The sequence below is a fragment of the Kwoniella newhampshirensis genome, chromosome 7, assembly GCF_039105145.1.
Source record: "Kwoniella newhampshirensis strain CBS 13917 chromosome 7, whole genome shotgun sequence".
Classification (NCBI taxonomy): Eukaryota; Fungi; Basidiomycota; class Tremellomycetes; order Tremellales; family Cryptococcaceae; genus Kwoniella; species Kwoniella newhampshirensis.
In genome coordinates, this window is record NC_089961.1 from 1175385 (window position 1) to 1190808 (window position 15424).

At 51.1% G+C, this 15424-nt stretch overlaps 4 protein-coding genes across 4 annotated transcripts; 1 reads left to right on the forward strand and 3 right to left on the reverse strand.

Moving 5' to 3' along the window:
- Positions 1-600: 600 nt before the first annotated feature.
- IAR55_004143 (uncharacterized protein) lies at positions 601-1793 on the reverse strand (the record flags this gene model as incomplete). Its single annotated transcript, XM_066947244.1, has 5 exons — positions 601-624; positions 697-749; positions 830-1091; positions 1151-1219; positions 1296-1793. The coding sequence occupies 5 exons, from the start codon at positions 1791-1793 to the stop codon at positions 601-603; spliced, it is 906 nt and encodes a 301-aa protein (XP_066802623.1).
- A 1647-nt stretch (positions 1794-3440) lies between these two features.
- Positions 3441-4752, forward strand: IAR55_004144 (uncharacterized protein; the record flags this gene model as incomplete). Its single annotated transcript, XM_066947245.1, has 3 exons — positions 3441-3487; positions 3547-3757; positions 3883-4752. 3 exons carry the CDS (start codon positions 3441-3443, stop codon positions 4750-4752), a joined length of 1128 nt encoding a protein of 375 aa, XP_066802624.1.
- Positions 4753-5050: 298 nt separating this feature from the next.
- On the reverse strand, positions 5051-9903 carry IAR55_004145 (uncharacterized protein; the record flags this gene model as incomplete). Its single annotated transcript, XM_066947246.1, has 11 exons — positions 5051-5605; positions 5663-5740; positions 5794-5924; positions 5977-6235; positions 6298-7446; positions 7502-7678; positions 7731-7751; positions 7813-8237; positions 8297-9054; positions 9114-9435; positions 9501-9903. 11 exons carry the CDS (start codon positions 9901-9903, stop codon positions 5051-5053), a joined length of 4278 nt encoding a protein of 1425 aa, XP_066802625.1.
- A 530-nt stretch (positions 9904-10433) lies between these two features.
- IAR55_004146 (uncharacterized protein) lies at positions 10434-14184 on the reverse strand (the record flags this gene model as incomplete). Its single annotated transcript, XM_066947247.1, has 5 exons — positions 10434-10764; positions 10826-11118; positions 11193-11412; positions 11472-11853; positions 11907-14184. 5 exons carry the CDS (start codon positions 14182-14184, stop codon positions 10434-10436), a joined length of 3504 nt encoding a protein of 1167 aa, XP_066802626.1.
- Positions 14185-15424: the final 1240 nt, after the last annotated feature.

Here is a 15424-nt window from a genome sequence, read left to right on the forward strand (position 1 = left end):
GATGTGCGAAGACTGATGATAGGGAGAGTTGGATACGTTGGCGGAGAAGTCAGTATTTATCCTTCAGCAATATTCAGCATGCGATTCCCGGCGCTTGCATGCACGAACAGATTCCAGTCGTCACATTCTTACCAAGTTTCGAGTCGTCCCATTACATCGAGAACGATTGAAGTGAACAGTCCTACTCGCAACACCGATGCCGCATTCATCATAAGTCGCGTGAGATTGCACGCATTGGGCCACGCGTCATGAATAGATAAGCACGCATTACCCTATTTATCAGTCGTGATCGCAACCCGATAAATAATGTCGGCGAAGGCGAGTCGTTATCAGACCAAAGGTGTCTCATTTTCAGTCAGGATCGAAATCTCGTCACTAGTGTGACCATCGATGTCGGTAGAGCGCGCGGCGATGGCTGACTTTCCGACAGACGGAAGAAGGAAAGAGTGACAACTGATCATACATGAGAGAAGAAGCTACAGACTGGACCCAAATAGCTATTGATGACAGTATATGAGCTTGTAGTAGTGACGACGATCGACCGTAAGAGGAGATATAGGTAGTTGAAGGAGTTGCCTGTAAGTGGTTGCGAATCTTAACTTAACGGTTGTTCGAGTTGTTTGGCTAGAAACCACCGCCAACCCAAAAGTCACTTCCGCCTTTCCGACCTCATCTCCTCTCCTCGTTACGACTTACGATCCTCAAGATGCTCAAGAACAGGTTCAAGAATTCGAGGTAAAGGGTCAAAGCTCATAGATCGCACTTGACTAGATATTCATTGTGATCGATTGTTGAGCTTTGATGATCAGCTCGGGACGTGCTTGCACACTCACTATACGTAGTATGTTGATGAATAACCCGATTGCATCAGTGTACAGTGTCAAAGCTCCCAGGATGGCTTCGTCGACCGACAATCGCTTCATGATCTGCTGAGTGTCGTAGAGGACAAATCCCGAGAAGAGGAGAGTAGAGAAACAAGCGATGCCGAGGTCGACATTCGCGTTGAAGGGGAGGAAGATCTGGACGAGAGAGGCAGTGAAAAGTCCCCAGATTCCAACGAAAAGGAAAGGAGCAAAAGAGGCGAAGTCGAACTGTAGAGAAGGGGAGTCAGCGCACTGCGAAGAGGCATGACCGAGTGGATGCAACGTACCTTGGTCTGGAAAGTGAACAGCGTAAGACCAGCAAAGACTCCAAGGGTGATGAAGAGCGCTTGTAGAACCTATGAATGTGCTCAGTTAGCTGGTCTTTCTCTCCCACCAGGAAGAAAAGATGCTCCTTATGAGAAAGGCACCTACAATCGCGCTGTCATAGTAACTCGTGATTGTTCCGATCATCATCGACTCAAAGATTGTGAACAATCCCAACAAGATCAAGTTGGCCGGGTGTTGGTGTCTCTTCCAGTACACAAAGAACAAGCTGACGAAGCTTCCGACGAGAGGGATCCACATGAACCAAGGGTTCCCTTGGGTAAACTCTACCGCCTTGGGGAAAGACATGGCAAGGGAAACCAACGACGTGACGAGAAGCTGCACGAACAGGATCGAGTAGACTTTTCGGATGAATGCGAGACGGATCTCGGCATCGCAATCGATGACTGTGACGCCGACTTTGAAGTCATCAGGCAGATCATCAGGCGATGCTTCGTCCATCCACGCGTTTCGACTGGATGAAGCCTGGGCGGCGAGGAGTGGTTGAGCGGCAGATGCGTCGATCGTGTCGAACGTGGTGCCATAACCTTTGACAGGTAAGGGACCAGCTTGTGGGCTGTCAGTGTATTTGGGAGGCGAAGACATGTTTGATGTATATATCTTGCTGGATTGAATGATGAACGATGAGAGAAATGGCAAATGAAGATGAAAAGAAAATATACCGGTGGCAAGTGAAAGGAATTCCGGGGGAAAGAGCTGTGACGACAACGACGCGGATGTTACCGGAAATCGCTAGATCGGCATAGACACCGAACAGCCACAAAGTCAATTTGCTATCTATTAACACATTGTTGCTGGGAACAGAAACAAAATGTCGCTATCGTATAGTCGGTTAGTACGTCACGTTGTGGAGGATTTACACCCGCAAGTCTGTGGAAACAGCTGTTCGATTCAGCTTGGCGACAATTGCTTTTGCTTTTTGCGATTTATGGTTTGGAATTCTCGACCAGCGTGCATCGTCTAGAAACGTCATCATCGTCTAGTCGGTTAGGACGTTACATTGTGGCGAGTCGCAACTACAGCTCACAATTTCTGTGGAAACACCTGTTCAGGTTGGTGACAAGGTTTTTTTTACACGGGTCCATGTGGCGTCCCTTGACTGCCCCCGACTATTATGGTCCTTGACTACACAGGCGGTTCCACTGCGGGCAAGAGGTCTCAAGGTGCTTGTACAGACATAGAACAGTTCAAGTCAAGATAAGACGCATCCTGAAGGCTTGTCGCACGAATCAAAGGAAAAAAAACCTATTAGACTTGACCACAGATTCGACTATCTATGCAACTGCAACAATGTTGATGCTGCCCTCCTGGCTAGTCCATGAGTTGCCGTGTCCTTCGAAGCCAGCCCCGCTATGTGCTCCCACCCGCAAAACAGTACGCGAGATTTTTCCATATCACGTGGGGCTTGATTACCGAGTGAGTTGTCTTCCTGACGCTCTTTGGCAGTTCCTGTTTCTGTCTTGTCCCTTTCTCGGTACCCGAAAGAAGGAAGGTCTTGAGGAGAGGTCTTGAGGTCATGCTGAGAGTCGACACTATGCAGACTGCGACAGTAAAACCTCACAACGATGTCTCCCGAGCTCACGCGAGCGGGAAGTAACCTCCCGCCTCGGCAAAAGACACTGATAGATTGATCGACCATAGATGGCCAAGATTGTTCGCACAATTGGGATCGATCTCGTTGCGCCACGGACTCCCTCCTGGTATCACTGATGAATTACAAGGCACTCATCCTGTTCATGAGCTAAACAACTCTTGAATGGATCTCCTCAATAGTCAGACCAAGCCTCACGTCAACACATGTAACGCTCCATTCAGTGACTCTAAGTTGATCAGATCGATGTGTTCGATAGATCAGCGGAAATGCACTGCTGCATCGTGTGCTGTCGCTATCGTATAGTCGGTTAGTACGTCACGTTGTGGAGGATTCACACCCACAAGTCTGTGGAAACAGCTGTTCGATTCAGCTTGGCGACATTTGTTTTTTGGAGTTCTTGTTCAGGAGAATGTTGCCACTCTTTGATTGGCGCAATCAACGATGTTTCGAGATTGTCGAGTTGCGACGTCAGTCTTTGTGGGTTTCTCATGTTCGTCTTTTTTCCTTTTTGCTTGACTCACGACCCACACGACAACGCAGCTGCGAACCGCTTCCACCTTATGAGCATACTTGCTCTCCTGTCCCACCGATAGAGACACGCGCGGCAGGACGCCAGAATTGAAGCATATATCACGAACATGAACACCACCGCTAGCATCCAAATCAATCGACATCTTCGCCCCGCGTACGTTCTCCCTTGGTCTCGTGCCCGTGTCCGAGATCCGTAAGCTGACTTGCACGCAGCGGCGCCTTGGGAAGCGCTGGTACTGGGGCCTCATCGTCTTCTTCCCTCCTCTTCTCACCGAATCATCACCACGATATCGAGAACCCGTTCTATCCTCCTTTAGCCATCGCTCGGGCCGGTGGCAACGGTGGTCAGATCTTTGTCTATTCAGATGCAGATGACGCGAGCAACTCGGCTTACGCTTCTTTCGCTGGCGGAGGCCGACGGTGGGTTTGAGGAAGGCAGGAGGAGAGCACTTGCCGTGAGTGACCAAACCACTGGTGGTCTTGTCCTCCCCCCCGGCTATTGTTTTAGTTGGGACTACCGTACTGATATTTGTTTGCGAAATATCACAGGATGACAACAGCGTCGTCGTCGGCCAGTCATCAGAGAACATGAGAGATCCTCTGACGTCCTACCTGCACCAACAATTCTCTCAACTATCACCTTCTCCTACCCAATCTCGTTCTCTCACCCAGACCATCTTCACTCCCCCGTCTTCTTTCACCCAATCTGTCGACATACCTCATTCCCACCGGCACCAGATCGCAGCTTCATACACCGCTCAACCGATGTCTCTCCCTCTCACACCGATGTCATCGTCCAGTCTCCCTCTCGCTGCTACGACGACGACCACAATACCTATCTCCATACCTAGAGATGGGGCTGGAGCTCGACGTCGAAACCGCTCTCCTCCCGAACCTGATGGTCTTATCATCTCACTCATATCGTCGATCTTCCCACACCACGTCGCTAGAATCGCGCCCCTTTCCCATACCCTGGAGGTGATAACTCCGCCGTCTAATGTCCTCAAGGGATTCATACTTGATCATCCATCATCCGGTCGAACAGTCTACATCCATCTCTCATCTCCGTCCCCCTCTTCCACCGCTCAACAACGACCCGAGATCCTCTCTCCGAACTTCTCCCAGATCTTGCGTCCACACGATCCACAATTATCCATCGCATCGCCTTCCAACACTGGATCCACAATGAGCCACTACGCTTTGGACGTGAGGGAGTATTTGACAGCGTTATTGGATCTCGCGTCAGAAGCTCTCGAAGCGAATCATCTGATCTTGGTCCTGGATCGTGATCAAGATGGATTGGCAGAGTTACTGCATTCTTTGATGTATGTAGGTGGTCAAGTCGTCAAGCCTGGAGCGTTGGAAGGAGGTTGGGAATGGGACCCGACAAAGTGGGTCTTGGTGGGCATGGAGTTGTAATTCTTTTCTTTTGTTCTTTCTTTTCCTTTGGCGAGAAGCGTGCGTCAGCTCATACAGTTGTATATGATCAGTCAGCCAGTGCATTAGATGAATCATGAACATGTCATGAAAACATGTCAACATCGGTGTCCCATCTTCTGTGCTGACAGATCCAGTTCATGACCACGCGAAGATACCTCGGACCATGCATATTGACACTGAAAGGAACCCAAACGGATATGCACTGCAATCACTACTTGTACAACAAACGACTCGCCATCGTTCTCTACCGTGGTACTTCTTCACTTCTACATCTTCTCTAGACTACTGATTCTGGCGCACTGACCATCTCGGCATCACTCTCGTCTGCTTCTTTGCCTCCAACCACCTCATACTCCCCACCTAATCCACCTGCTGCAGTCGCAGGCTCTTCTTCCGCACTCATGAATGCTTCGTCTCCATCTACATCCACGTCCGTGGTCGTTTCAGTCTCTGTGGCTGCTGCAGCCGCGGTGCTTCCGAACGAATGACTGGTCGCTGGGACATTGACTCCGGCTCCCCAGGCTGTGTTTCCAAATCCTACGGTCTGACCTGCACTGACTAAATCGAGTCCTCTATCCGTACCACTCGTTGTGCCCAGGGTAGAGTGCCAGCCAGTGACTCGTGAGGATGACTCGCCACCAAACCCGTCTTCCTCGTCAGAAGAGATGTTGTTGTCAAGACTTCCCGATGGACTGGGTTGAGGAGGGACATCGTCGGTGTAAGGAGGAAGCTCGTCCGAAGAGAGCGCGGGGGACGGAAGACCAGACGGCAGCGTTGAGGACCCAGTAGCGGGCGGAGATGGTGGCACTGGTGAAGCAGCTCGAGATGCCTCCTGTATGGTTGTGTCTGAGTCAGCTGTGCCGCAATTGCAATCCGGTGGGTGACCTACCTCAGCCTTGATTCTCGAGATGCCACCGATGGGTCGCTTTGTCCTTCTCCTGTAGAATAAAAGGTACGCGGCTCGGCTCTGCGTGAGATTCGTCAGATATTACGTTCATTTTACATGCTGTGTCAGCTCACCTGAACCGCCGAAACATCCGCCTTGGACACTCTCGAGTCGTCGTAGTTGTACCACTCTCCATCGATTTTATTCCTACAGAACGCGGTATAGTGACCTCCGCCCATGCCACCAAAGTGGTTGTCCACGGCGTCTGTTACATCGTCAGTACGCCACCATGACTCGATGAAGAAAATGCTTCTCACAAAGATCGTATATCATTGGCTCGTCATCTTCTTCGATACCGTATGCGCCGGCGTCCTCTCCATTGAGCTTCAGACTTCTAGCTACCTTCCTCTCCCCGATCCTTTCTTCAAGATCGAGACCATCAATCGGGAAGTGGACAAGGTGGTCCAGCTTATCGCCCATTCGACGAGAAGAGCCGAATCGCTTTATGCAGATGACAAGAATGTCTGGAGCCTTGTAAATCTCCAGCTTCTTAGTTGCAGCTTGGTGTTTCTTGCACTGCATCATCATTACACCAAGTGAGCTCCAGCCACTGCAACCTGGCATGTGGCTCGACTCACCACAGGACAGTACCACAGATCGTCATTGCCAAGAGTCTCTTCCTTTGAGAACTCGTCCAAGCAGTCTTCCACACTGATATTTTTCCCCTCCTTCTTCTTGGCCAACTCCTTCTCAATAGCAGGGTCAACTACAGTCTCACCAACGAGCTCAGGATCCAGCCATTCTGCGAAAGTATCTGAAGACCATTCACAATAGATTCCTTCGCCAGGTCGAACGACAGGTCGATGTATCTGTGATTGGGAAGAGACCGTCGCGGAAGAGTCGGAGGCTGCGTCGTCGTCGGAGCCGTAGGCAGTGCTGACCATGGAACTGAGACCAGAGGCAAGGCGATTGACAATGTGCTTCTTCGCCTTCTTCTTCCTTGACTCGAGGAGAGACCAGCTGTTCGAAGCAGACGCGGGTTCTTTGCCGTAAAATGGAATGACGTGATCTTTGGACTTGCCTTTCAGCGACTTGATCGAGAAATCTCCGGTGGGATCAGCGACATGTACCTTGAACAGATCGGCTCGAGGTACGAGTTTCCCGGTGAGACTGGCGAGTGATTTTCCTGATGTCTGACTGATGAGGGATGCGGTTGATCCGGCCGAATGAATCCCATTGACAATCTGTGGATCAGCAGGAGCTATCGAAGGCGCCGCATCGATATCCATACTACCGCTTTGTTCAGCGGAATTCACCTCTACGGCCGTGGCCTGGTCTCCATTGAGGTGAATCTCGGTCACCGATTCGCCGTCGTCGCTCTTTGGTGGTGCCGATGACACGGCTTGTGCACTTGAGATAGGAACGTAAATCTGGTCCTTGTACTCGGGATTCATGAAGCGAGTATACCCGCGTATGATCGCTTCTCGCACTGCGGTCGGATCGGAAGATTCCACTTTCGACAATGTAATGAAGAACGGTTTGAGCGCGTTCTCCGAGGGCACATCGTTGTGTATATAGCTTGGTCGATTGTCCATCGTTTTGAAGGTATACACAGGGACTGTGACCGAGCCATCGGTAACGATAGGTCCGACAGCCCTCCTCGTCGCCGACACAGGAACGTTGAGCTCGTAAAAGATGGCCTCGTCCGAATCTTTACATTCACCGTTATGGTCTCCGTCGAAGAACCAAGCGTAGGGATAGTTCTTCCAGATATCGAAGCCCACAATCTAGGTCGCACGTTCAGCCTAGCTGATTTCCCGGACGACAGACCTCATAACTTACGTTGGTTCCCTTGCAGCCCATGATGGCGCCGATCTTGTCCTTGATCTGAGCAAACGACGAGTTTTGTGGAATCAACAAACGCAGCTTGACCGGTGACTTCTCCACATCCCGAGGGATGAAAGTCAGGTTGAAGTGTCGATTTTGAGCGATAGGCAAAGGGACAGTGAGATACATGAACTGTTTGAACTCGATCAGCCTTGTGTCGCACGGCTGCTTCGACGGGACTCACCGGATCCATCGTGATCGATTCCTGTAGAATGTCGTTATCAGCATCGACGTACGCTGTATCAGTATAGCAAATCAAGATTCACCTTGTGACACTCTGGACAAACAAGCGTGCTCTGCAGCTGTCCTTGGAATAGGTCCACGATCACACTATCGTTTCTCTTCTTGTACCCGTCCCAGCACTCTTTCCCAAGCTCCGCCAACTCCTTCTTACCTCCTCCAGCTTTCCAATCGGGCTTCTCAATATAAGGCTTCTTGATGATCCTGTTCAGATCTTCGTGCAAGCCATCAAGCAAGAAAGCGATGAACTCCTGAGTATCGTGTTGACCGTACCCAGCAAACTGAGGTGCGAATTTCGATGTGTTCCATTTGAGCTGTCGAGGCGAGTAGGAATGGTATGAGTTTGTGACGGGAGCCCAGAGGTTTTCAACCGTTTGACCGAAAGCTTCTGCGATTTGGCCGTGCATTCCTAGAGGATTGTCGCGGTTGAGCTCCTCCGTATAGACGCCAGCTGCAATGACATTCTTCAGCATCGTCACCACTCGTTTGCCATCAGAAGAATCTACTCACAGAGGAAATACTCCGACAGTTCTTGGGTATTGCTCAGACATTGAACCGCACTGTTCATGAAACATGTATTTCCCAGATTCTGCAATCCCACAAGACCCTTGCCTTTGCGATCAGGCTTCGACTGACTTCTGGTCTGCATTCCAACATTGGATGTCAACGTCGAGGTGGACGCTTCGCCAGACCCAGCGAAATATGCAGGTTTGGTGAAAAGCGGTGGCAGAGCGCCGGCCGGCTTCGTGACCTTTTCCACGGCTTTGCCGTCGCGATCCTCATCCACAAGCCAGACTGGTCGTCGTCCCTCTCGCTTGCCAAACTCCACAACAAGGGTTTGAGATTTGGACCTTCCCAATACCATCTCGGCGACATTCTCCTCTGTTTCCATATCGGTCTCGATGGCCAAGCACGTAGTGGAGATGAGGGCTGACGGAGAAATCAGGAGCGAACCAGTTGATAATAATGCCTGGTCATTGGCGCCAGTCTGGTCGATTTTCCATAATCGTTGTGCGAAAGTATCGTTCACTTTGTCTGATCCGAACTTTTGCGAGACGACCGATCGCACAAAGTCCTGGAAGATTGGCATAGGTGTGGTCGTAGGACACATTAAAACGACCTGATCGGCCTCGTCGGAGCTGTGTGTGGTAGTTGTAGAGGACGTGGTGGGATGCAGGACGAACAATCGGATGGTCGCAGGTTGTATTTCGATGTTCTCGGGTGGGACACAGTATCGAGGTAATGAAGGTCCATCATAGGATCCGAACCTGGCGGGTTCCCGACTCTCAGCACCAATGCAGTCACACGTAGGGATAGGCAAGCTCACCATTTCAAGACCTTCTCCCAACCGGATTTTGAAACGAAAACAAAATCCACATTTTCCTCTGCGTTTGCTATACTCCACACTTGCTCCTCCTTCCCAAGTCCGACCAACTCTGACTCTTCTGATGAGCTTTTCGACTGGATGACCCAGAAAGTCTCGTCCGACTCGTCTGGTATGAGCTTCTTGATTGCGCCAGCGAGGTCAACGGAAGATGTATCAGAGGATGGCGTTTCTTCGCTGTACGCGAGAGACTTGATTTGGGTTACGATAGGTTTTGGTAAGATGTAGTATTTGTCATAGATTCTGAAAGGTGGTGGTAATGTTTCTAAGGGACACGGATCACATCAGCATATGAGGGCGTCAGGATTGACATGAAGAGTCCTCACTGACCTAGTAGCTCGTTGTATCGCTCCTTCCATACCTCTGGCCCGAGCTCCTCATTCTCCTTGGTCCTTGCCTGAGCCTGACCCTTTTCCTCAGTACCGTCAGGAGAAGCCAATCTCACTTCTCCTGTCCTTTCCACCCACTCGTCTTTCCCATCATCACTGCTGAGCAACCTCAGCGGACTCCCAGTCACTCCACCGACACCTATCCCGGCCATACTGGTATTGAGAAAGGAATGCGAAGCAGAAGGGTCCACACGACCCGAATCCGAGCTTGAGGAGAAGGGATCTTCGGAAGCGGCTCTTTTCGGTGAGGACGAAGCAGATGGTGATTGTGATTGTGAGGTGGATCTAGGTCTCTTGAGAGTCAACGTCGGAGGAAGAGAAGGAGGGAGAGAAGATTGTGTCATGAAGCGAACGAGCGAGAATCAAGTTGTTATCGTCGATTATCGACAAGTTTTTTAGGAGCTGAGCGAGAGCGCACAACAGTATGAGTCTACCTACAGTCACTATGGGAGAGTGATTGACTGAGGAGACTTCTGTCTGAGCATACAACAGATGTTGAGGTAGCTGTGGTCATCACAGACAATAGAGAGGAAAGTTACAGGTGGTGAGGAGTAAACGAGGAGTGGGATAAAATGGAATAAAACATCCTTCGAGATATTCACAGCATATGATCATCGATTCATCTCTTCGCTCATCGCATCAAGCGACGTCGGACCATATATCTCTATGACTATATCGTATGGATCCAGAACAGGAAGCTAGCAAGACAATACGCTACACTACACCTCTTGACCCGAGGTCCTCTTTCAAAAACATCTACTTCTATATACAACTTGTTGTTCTTCCGTCTCTGTTGACTTCTGTATACGATCGTCCACATTCGGTCTCCCGCTGTCATGACGTGGGACCAAAGTCTTTAATCCAAACTATACGCTCAGAGCTCACTCATCTCCACGTCTTCTCCGCCAGCCCCGCCCATCAGAAACCCCCCCGCGAGGACGTCCACCAACCATCCCTTCTCTTCGGGAGCTAGTGCCTCCCTGCCACTTCTCGCTCTTTGCACAACAGGATGTCTGACGATATGCCCGATGGTTGGTCTAGCCTCGGGATCTGCCGCCATACACTGTGTGATAAGGTCGCACAGTGCCGGTGAAAGAGGTGAGAGATCGACGACCGAGAAGTCATTGCTTCGTAGAGCTTGCCATGGTGCACCGCCGTCTGGCACACAGATGTTGGTTGAAACTTCTAGGATGACCAGACCGAAGCTGAGACGGAGATGCTTTCGTCAGCCTTGCTTCGTGCCATCAAATTCACCATCCAGCTCACCTGAAGATATCTGCAGCCATCACAAACACCCCTCGCAGCATTTCAGGCGGCATGTAAACCCTATCCCCTTCTCTTTCCAGCTTCTCTCCGCGACCGCCCATCATAGCCATGCTGGTGCTTCCGCTTCCGGGTCCTAAGCCTGATCCCTTGAGGATTTCGCCTGGTTCAAGTCTTGGCCAACGAGTTGCGAGCCCGAAATCTCCGATTTTTAGAGACCCGGTCGACGAGATCATTATATTGGCGGGTTTAACGTCAAAGTGAATCACACCATTGGAATGTATGTGATTGAGGCCCTAGAAGCAAGCAGGAATGATCAGCAGTTTCTCTGATTTCCGAGCGAAAAGTTTCGTAGGGACGTGTGACTTACATCGCTCAGTTCACGAACGATCTTCCAGACACGACCCTCGTCGAGACGTTCCACAACCCGTCCATATTCTTCCAGGAAGAAGGATAAAGAACCGAGACACAGCTCGGTCTGGATGAACAGCTGACGGTTCTGTTCCCATGCGTCCTCGAACTTGATGACATGGGAACATGGGTTTCGGGATAGATGACGAAGTATGTCGACTTCTTCGAGGTGTCGCAATCTGTGTACAGAAGTCAGTTCACCCGCTCACTGCTATCTTTCGCTTGGAGCACTGCTCACCGATCCTTGACGCCGTCAAATACCCCGCGAGCCTTCTTCACAGCCCAAAGGCCCTCCCCGTACCTATCCTGGACCTTGACGACAGTCGAGAAAGCTCCTTTGCCCAGGACTTCAAGGGTGATGAATTTCTTCTCGAATAGATCCTCCTCTTCAGGCTGATTCGTCCCAGTTGCAGGATGAGACTGTCGATGGTGAAGCGTCCTCGTCGCTTGAGGCTTGGGGGGCGGGAAAGCTGGCAAAGAGAGCCGCGGCATGATCCCGGATGGTATATTGCTCTTCATCGGTACCGGAAGGTTGGCATTCTTGGTCGCATTACTTGCCAAGGTCGCGGTATGAACGACCTTGGGTGAAGGTGTGGGTGTGATGAGGTTCGATCGAGCGACTGGTGTTGTCATTAGCAAACATGCCAAGCCACTTGCTTGCTCAGGTACTCACCTGCCAGAGCCGCTCTATCACCACCGTCTTTCGTAGGCGTTCCATCATCTTCACTCTCGCTTGCTATGCCACTGCTCAATCTTCTCAGCAATCCAACTCTTGGTCCACCCTTGCTCAGTGACAGCGGTTTCAAACCCTGTGCCTGTGCCTGAGCCATGCTCCCACCGACTCTGACTGTAGGGCTCGAGTCGTCCTCATCTGCGCCCTGCCAATCAGGCGAAGAAGAAGTTGTGAGCGTCAGGTGAGGGACTTGGCCAGCTCCTGGTCGCTTCTTCATCGTCGTAAGAGCAGGTTTTTTCAGTACCGATTGCGGAGCGAGACTTGATTTGTTGACTACGCATGGCATGTTTGGCTTGGCTGAGTTCGCGAGCGGCGCAACTGAACCGTCTGATCCAAGGGGGTGTGGTTGAAGTGTCGGCTCAAGTGCTGAGTGTCCGACTGTCGATCGTTCAGAGACATCGGCGTGGGTGAAGGAGTGCCTCTTCACGGGAGTGTCTGGCATGGATGGTTTCGTTTCAGCTGTACCAGTCGAAAAGCCAAGGCCGGCACCGCTTTCTCCAAGGAAGTCGAAAGAAGGGCCCTTCCCTGGCCATCCGCTGGCCATCATGGGTCCCACTCCGGGAGTTTCGACGTCTTTCATATCCACCCGTCTTTCGTCACCCATTGACGAAGTTCTTTTGGACATCGCAGGGCGTCGTGGTCTGCCTGACGCGAGCGGCTTCATCACGCTTGGAGGTGGAATCAATACCTTTGGCTTTGGTCTCTCGTCGTCTGCGTCGCCCATTGAAACACCAGAATCTCGGGGCTTGAACTTCCGACTGACTGTGGCGATCGGTTGCTCGAAAGCTTCTTGCAGAGGCTTGACGTCTTCGAAGATCGGCGGTTCGGCGGGTGAGAAAGCTGATGTGGGAGGAGTGAGGTTCGCTGTAGAAAGTGATGAGAGGGATGAGTTTGAGTGGCTAAAATCAGGGAGAGGGCCGAGGTTCGGGGTGAGTGATAAAGCGAGAGACTTCGCACCGTGTGAGCGCGAAATCGATCCGCTGCTGGAAACATGAACCAGGTTGTGATAGTCTCCCGAATTGATGCGCTTGTGGGCCCGACCGACACTGGCGGAAGATGGCAGACCAGTGATGCCGGAAGAACCGAAGGAGGAGGCTGGTCGAGACTTTCTCACGTGTGAACTGATATGCGAGTTGCTGCCGAATAGCTCGTCGTTGGCTGCTGAACTACTAGGGAACTGGTCAAGAGAGATGGCCTTCTTTTGTCCCAGCATCGGTCGTTCCGCGTCGGTTCCAGCTCTTGCTCGAAGGGGATGCGAAGCTGACAGTCGTGGTATGCGAGACCCATCATTTTTGGAGGTACTACCGGTGAGAAGAGACTGAGAGGTGGTGCCGTCTTGAGACTTGGAGGTTCGGATAGGTGGAAATAATGGCTGAGGTGGAGGTGCAGGTAGTCCGTTACCAAGCAAGGGTGTGGGCGGCAGCTGGGGTGAACCCTCGTCGTCGACCTCTGGCTTTAGATTTGTGGTCGAAAACTTTAATGGACTTGTCGTACAACCTCCCCGCTTTGTTTTTTCCGGTGAGAGAAACACGCTCTTCGAGCTGTGATCTCCTCCCGCTCTGGCTAAACTTCTGCTCTGCCCGGGCACTCTTCTGATCGGTGAATCGTCGTCCACGAGCTTTAATCTAGCCGTCGCACTCGCCATCCCACATGCAGGTGTAGGACTGTCCTCGGGTGGTGACGACGATGAATTTGAGTTCTCACGCATCATGGACGAACTCTGTAGATAGGCAATCCGAGAAGGTGATGGGGATGGACCAGCTGTGCCGTTATTTCGTCCAGGATTGAGACTCACACCTAGGCCGAAAGTTGGTCGAACGGGTGAGATCATGACAAAGTCCTCGTCTTGTTGTCTTGGAGAAGGAGAAGGAGACGGAGAAAGCTTGTGTTTGCCTTTGCTCGACGGGAAGGGCGATTTGAATGATGAGACCGTAAAGGGATTTGCCATTGGACTCGGTGCGGTTGCCCTTGCCGTGGTTGTAGTTGTAGCTATAGCGGTCGCGGAGGAGGAATTGCTATTTGTCGATGATGAAGAGGAGGAAGAGGAGGAGGATGTCGATGACTTGCCAAATGTGGACGATGTGAACCACGTAGTCGGTCGATTCAATCCTTTGCCTCTGGGAACGCGGAAAGCGTTTGCAGCCGTGGCCGAAGATGAGGAAGAGGAAGATGAAGGTTGAGGAACCACAGGACCGGTCGATGTCAATCGAGTAGTCATCGTGTCGCTGGTCGCATGGATATGTTGATGAAGACGAACAAGGAGTGGAGCAATGAATGGCGATCAAGCCGCCCTTCGTAGTCAAGCAATTTGAGATGGGTGAAAAGCAAAGCACTTGGTCGGAATCTGAATCAGAGGGCTGGTGGGAAATGGTTGCGAGGCGATGACGATTGGTTCGATGGGGTGAGAGTTGCGAGTTCCCGCCAGAGAACAAGAGTAGTGTTCTAGGTTATTGATGGTTTAGTGAGAGTGTATGCATGTGTGTGTGTGTGATTCGATTGGCGATGGCTATCCGGAAACCAAGGAGAGGAGCGTCGCGTCGCGTCGTCCTCCCTCCCTCCTTCCTCTTCCTTTGATCGCGTCCGATCGATCGACGGGTAGCTTGAGATGTATCACTCCTTCCGTCGTATGTTGTAGCTGCTGCTCGTGATCATTTGATGGGTGAATGGGAGACTGGGTAGGATGGGATGGGATGAACGGTCAAATGGGTGGATGTAGATGTTGTGGCATGCAATGATGAGAAGTGACTTTGGTGGTGGGTTTAAATGGTGGAATGTTTATAGAAATCGGAGCCCGTATGAAAAGTAAAGACAGTCACACTACCAGAGCGCGGCAGTCACACACACGCACGTGAAATGATAAACTTATTGTTATTCCCCATCTTTCAAATAAAAAATGATACGCGATTCAGGGATTAAAAACACATCTTTTGTTTACTCGCTTTTTGGCACAGGGGGACAACAGATGATGGGGGTGGCGCTTTTGCCACCCAGTAGTGTTCTGAAACGGGAATACTGATTGCATCTACAGTATGATGATCATCGGATACCCTCATGACCGCTTGCTGTTATGGTACATAACGTCGAGTGAGACCCACCACTTCTGATCCAAAAGTATTTGATATTAATCCTCGAGGAGTGTATGTCTCGAGATGTCAGAGCTATACTGTCAGTGAGATCCAGAGGCTTCTTGTAGAGTTTTGGTTCTGACCCTCACCTCGTACCTGCATGCACTATCGATCTCCGAGATCGCATCATCCCGGCAGCTCGATGCTCCTCAGCGATCGGGGATCCCATCCTCAACTCAATACTTACAGGGCATACTGCTCAACACCGTTCGTCATCGTCCTGTACTCCGTCGCGACTGTGGTCTTCATACCTGTCACTAACGTTGTTCACCTAAGACATCTGACCATCACATCCTTTGCTTGATCATCATCGACAGGAAGCAGAGCAACGAT